At 41.0% G+C, this 13,950-nt stretch overlaps 1 protein-coding gene across 1 annotated transcript in view; it reads right to left on the bottom strand.

Annotated features, from left to right (window-relative positions):
* Nucleotides 1–13,325, bottom strand: part of LOC140122629 (adhesion G protein-coupled receptor F5-like) — a 69,135-nt gene extending 55,810 nt beyond the window's left edge. The window contains exons 1-2 of the mRNA XM_072143705.1: nt 12,736–13,325; nt 218–340 (exon numbers count right to left, since the gene is read on the bottom strand). Coding sequence (XP_071999806.1) covers nt 218–322 — 105 coding nt within the window. The 5' untranslated portion in view covers nt 323–340; nt 12,736–13,325. The remainder of the gene's footprint in view (nt 1–217; nt 341–12,735) is intronic.
* Between the last annotated feature and the right edge of the window lie 625 nt (nt 13,326–13,950).

The following is a 13,950-nucleotide window of genomic DNA, read 5'->3' as shown; positions in this document are numbered from 1 at the left end:
GGGGCAGTATTATAGTAGTTATATTCCTGTACATAGGGGGCAGTATTATAGTAGTTATATTCCTGTACATAGGAAAAGTATTATAGTAGATCTATTCTTGTACATAGGGGGCTGATATTTTAAGAAACCCTTAACACTACATATTAAATCCTCTGAATCTGGCTTGTTCCATGGAGTCAAATTAAAATCTCCATTGTAGAATCTGTATTATACTTACCAAGTAGGACATCAGGGATGACAGGTCCCATGATTCCGTCTTCTCCTCAGTTGGCGCAATCCAACAAGCTAGCATCAAGAAGATAAATATCCACTGCAGACGCATCTTCCTGGCGCTGTGAATCTGAAAACACAATAATCACTTTAATAAACAGGATCTAGAATGTATAGAATTTGCGTAAAGCTGAATTCACTGGAATTTGAGATGTAATATTGATGTCTACCTAGGATCTAATCAAGTCTGTAAGAACTACAGATCCAGCAATACACATGGGGATCATTCTGAGGGACCACTGATCGTCACTTGCACATTTGAGTTTGTGTAACCTTTTCCTGGGCGGCAATTTCCCTGAATTCAGCAGGACTATAATCCCAGCAAATGTGGAACTCTAAAAATGTATACAGCAGCAGGAGAATGATTCCAAACATCCAGCTTATGAATTAAAGAAACCTATGTGACCTGGAAGTGATGATGTTGCCCCACAGATGACTGATCTCATCCTCGACCAGTCTGTTTGAGATTACACGAGTAGCTAGCATGATCTGAGCCTACAGCCACAGAAGGTCTGAACTTACTTCTCTAATATGTCTGGAACAACCTCCCTGCTGAGTTCCTTCAAAAACTACAGAAGAAGAATTGAAAAATAATTGGTGCAGTTTTGAAGTCAAAATATTGATCTGATTTATCATTGATTGACTTTTGGCATTTGTATACATGTATAAATGTATTTATCTGGTTAGAATTTTACATATATATTTGTGTAAGTGTCTATATAATTTTATAGATATGATATGTGTGTCCGTATTCTTATTTACACCTCTCCATGGAGACGCTAGTTATACCTCTCATAGACGGCTGAGGCCTCCATGACTGATATCTAACACATCAGTGGAAAATTCCAACACCTTACATAGTAGATCTCACCCTATTATGTACCAGCAGAGTGCTATACATGCAACCTCTAGGGTGAGCGTCCATCTATGTTGTAAGTCCGACAGTCCATTACACAAAGGGGCTCATTCACTAAGGGCACTTTCGTCGGGTTTACCGAATTTTTCCGTTTTGCGCCAAATTCCACCGGGATTTTGGCGCACGCGATCGGATTTTGGCGCAATCACGCCGGCTTTCACGCGACAGAAATGGGGGGTGTGGCCTTCGGACAACCCGACGGATTCGGAAAAACTGCAGAATTTAAAAAACTAAATGTGTCGCAAGATCAAGCACTCACATGCACTGGGAAGAAGTAGGTGAACTCCGGTGGACTTCGGCGCAGCAGCGACACCTACTGGATATCGGGCGCATGACCTTAGTGAATTCAGGCAGAACCCGAATCCACGTCAGACAACGCGCCGCGGGATCGCGACAGGACCGGGTAAGTAAATGAGCCCCAAAGTCTCAGCTTTCACTTAACATAAATCTGGACGAGTACATGGAAAAAGTTCATGGTTGAAAGTTATATTTGATGTGTATTCACTTCCCTCTTGAACTGTGCCCTGATGATATCTGATACAGCTCACTATGAAATAGTATTAATTGGGTATCCCAAAAGCAGACGTAGACTAAGGAACGCATAATATATCAGAATAGTGAGTGCAGCTCTGGATTACAATAAAGGAGGTAATTTAAAGTACAAGTACACAATCAGTGCTTTATATATACCAAACGTTACATTTCCTGCCTTATTTCTTGTGTTACATTGTTACATGTTTGCTTAGTGTTACATGTGTCTTCCAGGAGTGCAGTATATTGTGCAGAATGACCGAACGCTGGGATACTGATCGGTTTCTGTACAGCTGGAAATGTAGGTAAAAATCTTTGTTTATCTTAGAATTACACATCGTAGCCCCAGGGTGATTTATGGGAGAAGCAGAAACGTGAAACATGTCATATAGTTAGTATAGAACTTGTCTACATTTCATCTATCTATCTCTACAGATCAAAGGTGATTATAACCTAGAGGCAGACCCCCCCAGGAGATATGGGCCTGGTACTGGTTGGTCCAGTTCTCTGTCAAGTGACTAAATCTTTATAAGGACCCCCCTTTCCCCTCCGAAGAACCACATTGTCAATGGCTCTTCTCTGGCGCATAGTAAGAGATTTCCATTGTGGAAAGTCCCAGCTCTGACAACCTGACAACACATAAGCACAATGAAACATGGATGCATGGATAAGTCTCTGTCTATAGAATCTTGCAGTTGTTTAATTGTAATCTGTAGCCATGGAAACACATTATGCGATGCAAGAGCTACATACACATTACAGTAAGAGAGAGAGAGAATGATTGCTAAAGTCTCCATTCCTTTCCTTGCTATAAGTTCCTAGTCATGCAGCTCAGATAACAAAGGGTGAAATGCATTAAATGAACTGTGACAACTTTAGAGGTTTGGACAATGTGAGTGAGGGAGCGCGGCTATATGGTGTTGTGCGTCACAGCCCGCATTCCCCAACCTGACCTCATCACTTACACAACATTTCTACTGGAACCAATGACAAACCCCAAATATTACACTCATGGAAATCCATGTAGACTGTACGTGCGTGCTACTAATAAGAGCAGCTCAGCTCTAGATGGTGGAATTACTACAGGGAACATCTCTTATCATGTGCTGCTAATTCCTCCGCACTTACACCTTACAAATCGGGTGGCCAAATGCTTGATAGTATCTATAGAATTTACAGAAGCAAGCTTACTGTATAGATATGGTACCCCAACCAATGGAACTGTATAGATATGGTAACAGAACCAAGCCTACTGTATGGATATGGTAACAGAACCAAACTTACTATATAGATATGGTAACAGAACCAAGCTTACTGTACAGATATGGTAAAAGAAGCAAGCTTACTGTATAGATATGGTACCCCAACCAATGGAACTGTATAGATATGGTAACAGAACCAAGCCTACTGTATGGATATGGTAACAGAACCAAACTTACTATATAGATATGGTAACAGAACCAAGCTTACTGTACAGATATGGTAAAAGAATCAAGCTTACTGTATAGATATGGTAACAGAACCAAGCCTACTCTATAGATATGGTAACAAAACCAAGCCTACTGTTTGGATATGGTAACAGAACCAAACTTACTATATAGATATGTTAACAGAACCAAGCTTACTGTACAGATATGGTAAAAGAATCAAGCTTACTGTATAAATATGGTAACAGAATCTAGCTTACTGTATAAATATGGTAACAGAACAAAGCTTACTGTATAGATATGGTAACAGAACCAAGATTAGAGTAAAGATATGGTAACAGAACCAAGCTTACTGTACAGATATGGTAAAAGAATCAAGCTTACTGTATAGATATGGTAACAGAACCAAGCTTACTGTATAGATATGGTAACAGAACCAAGATTAGAGTAAAGATATGGTAAGAGAGCTCATGTTACTGTTTAGATACAATTTCAGGACCAATATTTCTTCCAAAAATTATAATAATAGTAATAATTCCTTTATATAGTGCACACAGATTACGCAGCGCTGCACAAAGCTTACTGTATAGATAAAAGAACCAAGCTGTCTTTAAAGTTATGGTAACAGTACTAAGTTTACTATAAAGATATGCTAACAGAACCAAACTTACTGTGCTAGATAGACACTACAGTAAGAGTAGTGGAGAAAGACAGAATAATTGTGGAGGTCGCCATCATCTTCATTGCTATAAGTCACGCAGTTTAGATAACAAAGGGTGAAATACACTAAATAAACTGTGCCAACTTTAAAGGTTTGGACAATGAGAGTGAGGAAGCGTGGCTACATGGTGTTGTATAGGTACTGTATGGTAAAAGAACTAATTTTACTGTATAGATATAGTTATTGAACCAAGCTGAACAGTTATTGAACAATACCACCACAATCCATGATAAGGAGTGGCGCTGTTTTTGGAAGAAAGCAGCCATGTTTTTCAATCTCTGATAAATCTGTCGCTTCATATTGATACAGAAGTTGCCATGAGAAAAAACACCAGGAAACATTAGACAAGGGCAGATCTTTTGAGGAGGTGGAGTGTGAATGGATCTCAACACCCGGATTTCAAAGGCATTGTCTGTGTGTATTGTCCTACAGTACACAAAACTGAAAACGGCATAAAACATGATAACACACAGAAAACAAGCAAAAGAGTGTCAGGAAATACCCAGAGCCGGGGGCGGCGGGACTGGCCCTGAGTCATGGCTGTAATAGAGCTGAGGTGTCATCCCTGACATGAATCCTCTCATTCTTCCCATTAATAGATAGTAACAATAATAAGTTATAAAATAATACGACCATCCGCGAAAACATGGAGCAGGAAGGTCTGAAACGTTCTAATACACAACATGTATTCAGCTCCGTTATACTTGCAAATGCTTTGCTTTCTGTCAGTGAATAAGAACAGTCTTGTTCCCATTCAGAGATTGAGGCAAGCTCCCTCCTGTGCCCTCTCAGCGATGGCCATTGAAATCTATCAGGGGGCGGATGCAGCAGTACTGCATCCGCCCGGCCTCTGCTGAGCGGTCACCTGCTTCTGCATAAACAGCCTGGCACTATCATGTATAGGGTATAGCACAATTGTGTCACAATTATATCTATTGTATCTATTATTTGAGCACAGTATAGGGGTATGATTTGACACTGTCTGGATGTATTATTTAGGAAGCATTTAGGGGTATAACACTGAATGTTGGTGTTATTTACCCTGCGAATGAAGAGAAAGTCTAATCACTATCTGCTGGTATTATCTGCTTGCTCTATGGGGTAGTATTGCTTGAAACCGTAGTGGTAGCATTATTCAAGTACTTTATGGTGGTATTATTCTGTTTATAATCAGACCAAATATTTTAATTGTAGTTATTTAACTATTGTATGGGGGAATTATTCCTCTACTGTATTTTAGTATTATTTACCCACTGTATAGTGGCATTATTTAACTACTCCCTAGTAGTAATTTTTATTTACAGTCTAGTTGTGTTATTGTATCAATATTTATAGTAATATCTGACTACTGTATAGTGGTATTAGTTGATTATTTTTTATAGGATTATTTTAACACTGTATAGTTGCATTATTTGAGTACTGGATGATGGTGTTACACAACCACTGATTGGTGGCATTATGGGCTGAAATTTTGGATAACTACTAGAGATGAGCGAGTATACTCGTCCGAGCTTGATGCTCGTTCGAGTATTAGCATACTCGAAACGGCTCGTTGCTCAGACGAGTATTTCACCTGCTTGAGATCGAGCATTTACTTAAGAAAAAACAGTGAAGAACAGTGAAGAACACAGTAAAAACAATGAACACAGTGAACACAGGATCATTTAAGTGAATAACACGGTGAAGAACACATTGCAGATGTTTCCGTACATCTGCTAACTTATCCGAAGACACGCACGCCAAACGGTGTTCTTCACAATAGTATGTGAAGAACAGTATGTGTGAAGAATACAATGCAGATGTATGGAAACATCTCTAATGTGTTCTTCACACATATTGTTCTTCACATACTATTGTGAAGAACACCGTTCTGCACGTGTGTCTTCGGATAAGTTAGCAGTTGCAGAAACAACTGCAATGTGTTCTTCAGTGTTCTTTCAATGTGTTCTTTCAGTGGAAACATCTGCAAACATCTGTAATGTGTTCTTCACTGTTCTTTCAATGTTTTCTTTCAGTGAAAAATGCTCAAGTCTCCCATTGACTTCAATGGGGCTCGTTATTCGAGACAAGCACTCGGGCATCGGGAAAAGTTTGTCTCAAATAACGAGCAATCGAGCATTTTAGTGCTCGCTCATCTCTAATAACTACATGTTGGTATGATTTGACCACTGTTATCTTAGCACTATAGAACAGTATTATTTCGAGATTTATTAGGTGGTATTATTTTAGAACTGTATAGTGGTATTATTATGCAGTTCTCTATGGCAGGATTTAGCCATTGTTTGGTACTGCTTGGACAAGGTAACAACATTAGTTTTATACACTTAATCGTCCAACCTATGGCCAGTCCTTTTTCACCTATTCTTATAGTTTGTTACAATGTATCAGTAAAAGCAAAAATAAAACAACATATTCTAATCTGGTATACACAAGGAAAAGGTTTTAGCTGTGCCCCTTCTTTTCTACAAACTCCCTGTAGCTGATTTCTGCAATCATGGGTTAGATATCAGACTACACAGGGTTTGTTTGTTGTCTGTAACCATGGAGACACATAGATGTAATAGGAAGCAGTATACAATATTATGTATATAATTGAGATATCTTTTGATTAGTGATAGCTCAAGCATGTGGGTCCCTATGTAACCTACCTGGGCCCCATGTGATCACTGAGAATAAGTTTTGCAATCTTAAGTTAAACATGGTATACGTCCTTATTTGGTTATCTGAAGTCTTATGAGGTATGTCAGGGTCAATGAGGTCAACAACATCATTTCTTTCTTTTAACCCATTGTGGAAAGGGAAATGCAAAGATACTGAAGCAAAAGTGTGATTAAAACAATCCTGCCCCTAATGAGTGCCTATGGCTGAGGCAATGTCACTGCACTGTGTCCAAGACATGAAAAGGACCTGAAAAGTAGATGAACATAAAAATGTGATTCCTCTGTAGGAGATAACACTGACCCATCATTACATCACTACTGACAATAGATGATGTCACAGCTTATCTCCTCCCCGTCCCTGTACAATGACCTCTATATAGATAACACTGACCCATCATTACATCACTACTGACAATAGATGATGTCACAGCTTATCTCCTCCCCCTCCCTGTACAATGTCCTCTATATAGATAACACGGACCCATCATTACATCACTACTGACAATAGATGATGTCACAGCTTATCTCCTCCCCCTCCCTGTACAATGTCCTCTATATAGATAACACTGACCCATCATTACATCACTACTGACAATAGATGATGTCACAGCTTATCTCCTCCCCGTCCCTGTACAATGACCTATATATAGATAACACTGACCCATCATTACATCACTACTGACAATAGATGATGTCACAGCTTATCTCCTCCTCCTCCCTGTACAATGACCTCTATATAGATGACACTGACCCATCATTACATCACTACTGACAATAGATGATGTCACAGCTTATCTCCTCCCCCTCCCTGTACAATGTCCTCTATATAGATAACACGGACCCATCATTACATCACTACTGACAATAGATGATGTCACAGCTTATCTCCTCCCCCTCCCTGTACAATGACCTCTATATAGATAACACTGACCCATCATTACATCACTACTGACAATAGATGATGTCACAGCTTATCTCCTCCTCCTCCCTGTACAATGACCTCTATATAGATAACACTGACCCATCATTACATCAATACTGACAATAGATGATGTCACAGCTTATCTCCTCCTCCTCCCTGTACAATGACCTCTATGTAGATATCACTGACCCATCATTACATCACTACTGACAATAGATGATGTCACAGCTTATCTCCTCCCCCTCCCTGTACAATGACCTCTATATAGATAACACTGACCCATCATTACATCACTACTGACAATAGATGATGTCACAGCTTATCTCCTCCTCCCCCCTGTACAATGACCTCTATATAGATAACACTGACCCATCATTACATCACTACTGACAATAGATGATGTCACAGCTTATCTCCTCCTCCCCCCTGTACAATGACCTCTATATAGATAACACTGACCCATCATTACATCACTACTGACAATAGATGATGTCACAGCTTATCTCCTCCTCCTCCCTGTACAATGACCTCTATATAGATAACACTGACCCATCATTACATCACTACTGACAATAGATGATGTCACAGCTTATCTCCTCCTCCCTGTACAATGACCTCTATGTAGATATCACTGACCCATCATTACATCACTACTGACAATAGATGATGTCACAGCTTATCTCCTCCCCCTCCCTGTACAATGACCTCTATATAGATAACACTGACCCATCATTACATCACTACTGACAATAGATGATGTCACAGCTTATCTCCTCCTCCCCCCTGTACAATGACCTCTATATAGATAACACTGACCCATCATTACATCACTACTGACAATAGATGATGTCACAGCTTATCTCCTCCTCCCCCCTGTACAATGACCTCTATATAGATAACACTGACCCATCATTACATCACTACTGACAATAGATGATGTCACAGCTTATCTCCTCCTCCTCCCTGTACAATGACCTCTATATAGATAACACTGACCCATCATTACATCACTACTGACAATAGATGATGTCACAGCTTATCTCCTCCCTCTCCCTGTACAATGACCTCTATATAGATAACACTGACCCATCATTACATCACTACTGACAAAAGATGATGTCACAGCTTATCTCCACACCCTCCCTGTACAATGATCTCTATATAGATATTACTGACCCATCATTACATCACTACTGGCAATAGATGATGTCACAGCTTATCTCCTCCCCCTCCCTGTACAATGTCCTCTATATAGATAACACTGACCCATCATTACATCACTACTGACAATAGATGATGTCACAGCTTATCTCCTCCCCCCTCCCTGTACAATGACCTCTATATAGATAACACTGACCCATCATTACATCACTACTGACAATAGATGATGTCACAGCTTATCTCCTCCCCCCTGTACAATGACCTCTATATAGATAACACTGACCCATCATTACATCACTACTGACAATAGATGATGTCACAACTTATCTACTCCACCACCATGCAGATATTATGACAACAAAACTCCCCATAGATCATAGATGGCAGCTCACATCATCATGGACAGAAAATCTACAGTAGGGAAATCAGGAAAAGAGATTAGATACATAACTTCCTGGGTTGGAGATTGAGAAGCTAAAGAGAAGACATGTTGGTTAGAGGTAGAAGTGTGACGCACAGGAAAAAGGTGCTGATACTCCAGTAACTAAAACATGAGGGTTGTGATGGTTCTTACTGAATTTGCGTAGAAAAGAGAGTGATGTAAGTCTGTAGTCAGTACCTGGTGTAACTCTCCCAGAACATAGATAGGGGACCAAATCAAACACGGGACAGCAAACTACTTTACCAAAGTTCTGTGACATTATAATGTAAGGTCATGAACTGATTTGATCTACTAGACCTAAGGGAGGTTCCCCACAGGACATTAATAATTCCTTTATGTATACAGCGCACACAGATTACATAGCACTGCACAAAACTTGCCAAATCAGTCCCTGTCCCCATGAGCTCACAATCTAATCACCTACCAGTATGTTTTGGAGTGTGGGAGGAAACCGGAGTAAATGATGTTGACCTTGGGACTTGAACCCAGGACCCCAACGCTGCAAGGCTGTAATGCTAACCACTAAGCCATCGTGCTACCCTAACATTAACATGATGCTTCAGAGCTGCAGTTGTGGAACAGTGTTGCAGCAAGGGAATAGGAAGCACTGGAGAATATGGTGGAAGTAAACAAGGACTGAATACATAGGCTAAAGCTATGGACAGAGCAGGCTGGGTGTGAATGAAACCATATGGCGGTATTACAACAAGTATCTCAGATTTGCTCAGAGGAGAGATATGCCAATACCATTGTGTACAGCGATTTCCTAGAAAGCAGCATTTCCAGCAGCGGGTGCCTGGCGCAGCTATGGGTCAAAGCTTCATCACACAGTATTGCAGATCAGGGGAGGTATGGGCGTCAGTCCAAACCTGTTTATAGACCATAGGTTCCTGCCTCGGGCCAGATGCTGGTTCTTTGTTGATGGAATAAGATGGATGACCCCATGACCCTGTGACTTGTGTGCTACATAACTAATACCACGCATAAGAAAAGCCATGCAAGTTCATTCAGTAGCCCTGTCTTTAAGGAGTTCCTGACTTTACCTCCGGCAGCACGGAGCTTACAGGTGTCTGACTTACACAGGACACTTGAGGAAAGGATCTGAGAAACTTGGGAAGATGCTGCTTAAATGGAATTATTATCTACAAATAATCCACAGAGTTGTACAATGTATAAGCCGTCTTGTTATGGAACCTGTGCCACATTTTACCATGTAGTTACGTGCGTATATTTGTAGAATGTACAATAAGCACAGATAGTACCTTAACCCTGTTTCTCCAAGAAAAGGATGTAGGTGCAGATGTTACTGGCACCATGTCTCTCTATATAAATGGTGTAGAAACAGACAGTTATCCTGACTCTGAGTTAGACACAGATAGTACTTATCTCTCCAAGAATTTGTAGGTATCAATAGTACTATTACTACTAATAGCACTAGATACAAATGATAGACTTGCAACATAGTACTAGTGCCACCCTGTCTATATGTATATGATGAAGGTACAGATAGTACTGCTACAATCTCTATCTCTCTATGAATATAAGTGTACAGATAGTACTGTCACCCTGTCTATCTTTTATATAATAGAGGTACAGATAGTACTGTCACCCTGTCTCTCTTTATATATGATAAAGGTACAGATAGTACTGTCACCTGGTCTACCTTTTATACCATAAAGGTACAGATAGTACTGTCACTCTCTCTCTTTATATATGATAAAGGTACAGATAGTACTGTCACCATGTCTCTATTTATATATGATACAGGTAAAGATAGTACTGTCACCCTGTTTCTCTTTATATGTGATAAAGGTACAGATAGTACTATCGCCCTGTCTTTCTTTATATATGATAAAGGTACAGATAGTACTGTCACCCTGTCTCTCTTTATATATGATAAAGGTACAGATAGTACTGTCACCCTGTCTCTCTTTATATATGATAAAGGTGGAAATATATTGTATATACAGTATAATCTGATAAATGCTCAGATCAGCTACCTTGTTTCTTTCTCTCTGTATGATTAAGGTCCAGATCCTACTGTAACCCTGTTTCACTTTGTATATGATAAAGGTCCAGATAGTACTGTCACCCTGTTTTTCTTTGTATATCATAAAGGTACAGATAGAACTGTCACCCTGTTTCTCTTTGTATATGATAAAGGTACAGATAGTACTGTCACCCTGTTTCTCTTTGTATATCATAAAGGTACAGATAGTACTGTCACCCTGTTTTTCTTTGTATATCATAAAGGTACAGATAGTAGTGTCACCCTGTTTCTCTTTGTATATCATAAAGGTCCAGATAGTACTGTCACTCTGTTTCTCTTTGTATATCATAAAGGTACAGATAGTAGTGTCACCCTGTTTCTCTTTGTATATCATAAAGGTCCAGATAGTACTGTCACCCTGTTTCTCTTTGTATATCATAAAGGCACAGATAGTACTGTCACCCTGTTTCTCTTTGTATATCATAAAGGCACAGATAGTACTGTCACCCTGTTTCTCTTTGTATATCATAAAGATACAGATAGCACTGTCACCCTGTTTCTCTTTGTATATCATAAAGGTACAGATAGTACTGTCACCCTGTTTCTGTTTGTATATCATAAAGGCACAGATAGTACTGTCACACTACCTCTGCTGTTTTCCTGTAAATAATAATAAATGCTCTCTCCTTTTCTCTTTACGCAAACAAAGTGATTTCGGATAGTGCTCCCTCCCCATCAGGTAGTACTGCTTCCTAAACTCTCCACGTAACTTACATGGATCTTGGATTGGAAGTTCTGTAGGCGCAGAAAGAGCTTCCTCCTTGTTGCTCTCTATAGATCCTTTCCTTGCCTCTTTTCTTCTTGTAAAATATAAAGCACAGATAGTTCTGCCTTCCTGTCATTCACTTGTTTACACAGTTTCAATATTAATCTATTAATAAGCTGAATTGTCCTGCGCCAAATTCCCCTCAGCGCCCTGCAAAACCAAACAAAAAAAGATTTTCCAAGTGAACGCCGATTTGCAAATTTAGTAACTACAGAATCGCCTCTTAAAGGTGAAGTTCCAAATTCCATTTGGACAAATTAAACAAACTTATCCAGGGAAAAATTCTTAGCTGTGCACCTTCACAAGAGGTTATCATTACCTGCTCGCTACACACCTCTCCTGCTCATTACAGTCAAATCTATGCAAACGAAGTCGACATCTACATCTACATAAGTATAGCAGAGCTGACCGTGTTACGTGCCGCAGCACACCATAAAATCACATTATCAATTCTATTATTGTTACTCATCACTACAATAAGGCAGTACTGCATAAAAAAAACTGCATAACCAATCCAGCACTGCTACATCTACATGAATATAGCAAAGCTGACCGTGTAATCTGCCGCGGCACACCATGAAATCACATTATCTATTGTAGTATTGTAGCTCATCACTACAGTACGGTAATACTGTCTCAGGAGCGTCATAACAAATCCAGCACTGCTACATCTACATGAATATAGTAAAGCTGATTGCGTTATCTGACACTACATCTTATGAAGTTGCATCTGTGATCAATTCTATGAATTCTATAAATGACTTGTTTGTGGTTTTACATGGGACTGCAGGTACAGTCAACTTACCACAAAGCACAAATATGTACCTACATCGCTGCCCAGCAGAGTGTTTTCCATAGTGTGTACTTACCTGGTTCAGGTTATAATGTAGGTACAGCTGGTCCTTGCAGCAGTTCCTCTGGAGGGAGGAACATGGTTTAAGTGTGGATGGGGCACCTATAGTCCCTGCAGAGTCCTCAAGTACAGAGTGGATGGGGCTTCTAGTAGTCCCTGTAGAGTCCTCCGTTACAGAGTGGATGGGACTCCTTGTAGTCCCTGCGGAGTGCTCCTGCACAATGTGGAAGGGGCTCCTAGTAGTTCTTGCAGAGTGCTCCTGCACAGTATAAATGGGGCTCCTTGTAGACCCTGTGAAGTGCTCCCACACAATGTGGATGGGGCTCCTTGTAGTCCCTGCGGAGTGCACCTGTACAGTGTGGATGGGGCTCCTTGTAGTCCCTGCGGAGTGCACCTGTACAGTGTGGATGGGGCTCCTTGTAGTCCCTGCGGAGTGCACCTGTACAGTGTGGATGGGGCTCCTTGTAGTCCCTGCGGAGTGCTCCTGCACACTGTGGATGGGGCTCCTGGTAGTCCTTGTGGAGTCCTCCCAGATAGCGGAGATGGGGCTCCTTGTAGTCCCTGCGGAGTGCTCCTGTACAGTGTGGTTGGGGCTCCTTGTAGTCCCTGCGGAGTGCTCCTGTACAGTGTGGTTGGGGCTCCTTGTAATCCCTGCAGGGTGCTCCTGTACAGTGTGGTTGGGGCTCCTTGTAGTCCCTGCGGAGTGCTCCTGTACAGTGTGGTTGGGGCTCCTTGTAATCCCTGCGGAGTGCTCCTGTACAGTATGGATGGGGCTCCTTGTAGTCCCTGCGGGGTGCTCCTGTACAGTATGGATGGGGCTCCTTGTAGTCCCTGTGGAGTGCTCCTGTACAGTGTGGATGGGGCTCTTTGTAGTCCCTGCGGATTACTCCTGCACAGTGTGAATGGGGCTCCTTGTAGTCCCTGCGGGGTGCTCCTGTACAGTGTAGAGTAGAAGCCTCTTACATAGTTTAGTGACAGTACTTCCTGATGACGTGCTGTGACTAGGAATGGCTCTACACGGTTCCCTCATAGAAGGTGGAAGAACTAGTTTCATGGCCTTTACTGTCTTTTCTCCAGACAAAAGCAATGAGATGGGTTCCTGGACATTCAGGTCTGGGGAGGGGGGGTAAGGGCACTCTCCACGAAAACATCACTGTCACCATCACTATGTGACCCCCCACCCACATAACTACATCATAGAAATACTGCTGACTGTGCACCTTCACAGCCG

This window comes from Engystomops pustulosus, chromosome 3 (genome assembly GCF_040894005.1).
Source record: "Engystomops pustulosus chromosome 3, aEngPut4.maternal, whole genome shotgun sequence".
Classification (NCBI taxonomy): domain Eukaryota; kingdom Metazoa; phylum Chordata; class Amphibia; order Anura; family Leptodactylidae; genus Engystomops; species Engystomops pustulosus.
This window is presented reverse-complemented; position numbering and strand designations above follow the sequence as displayed.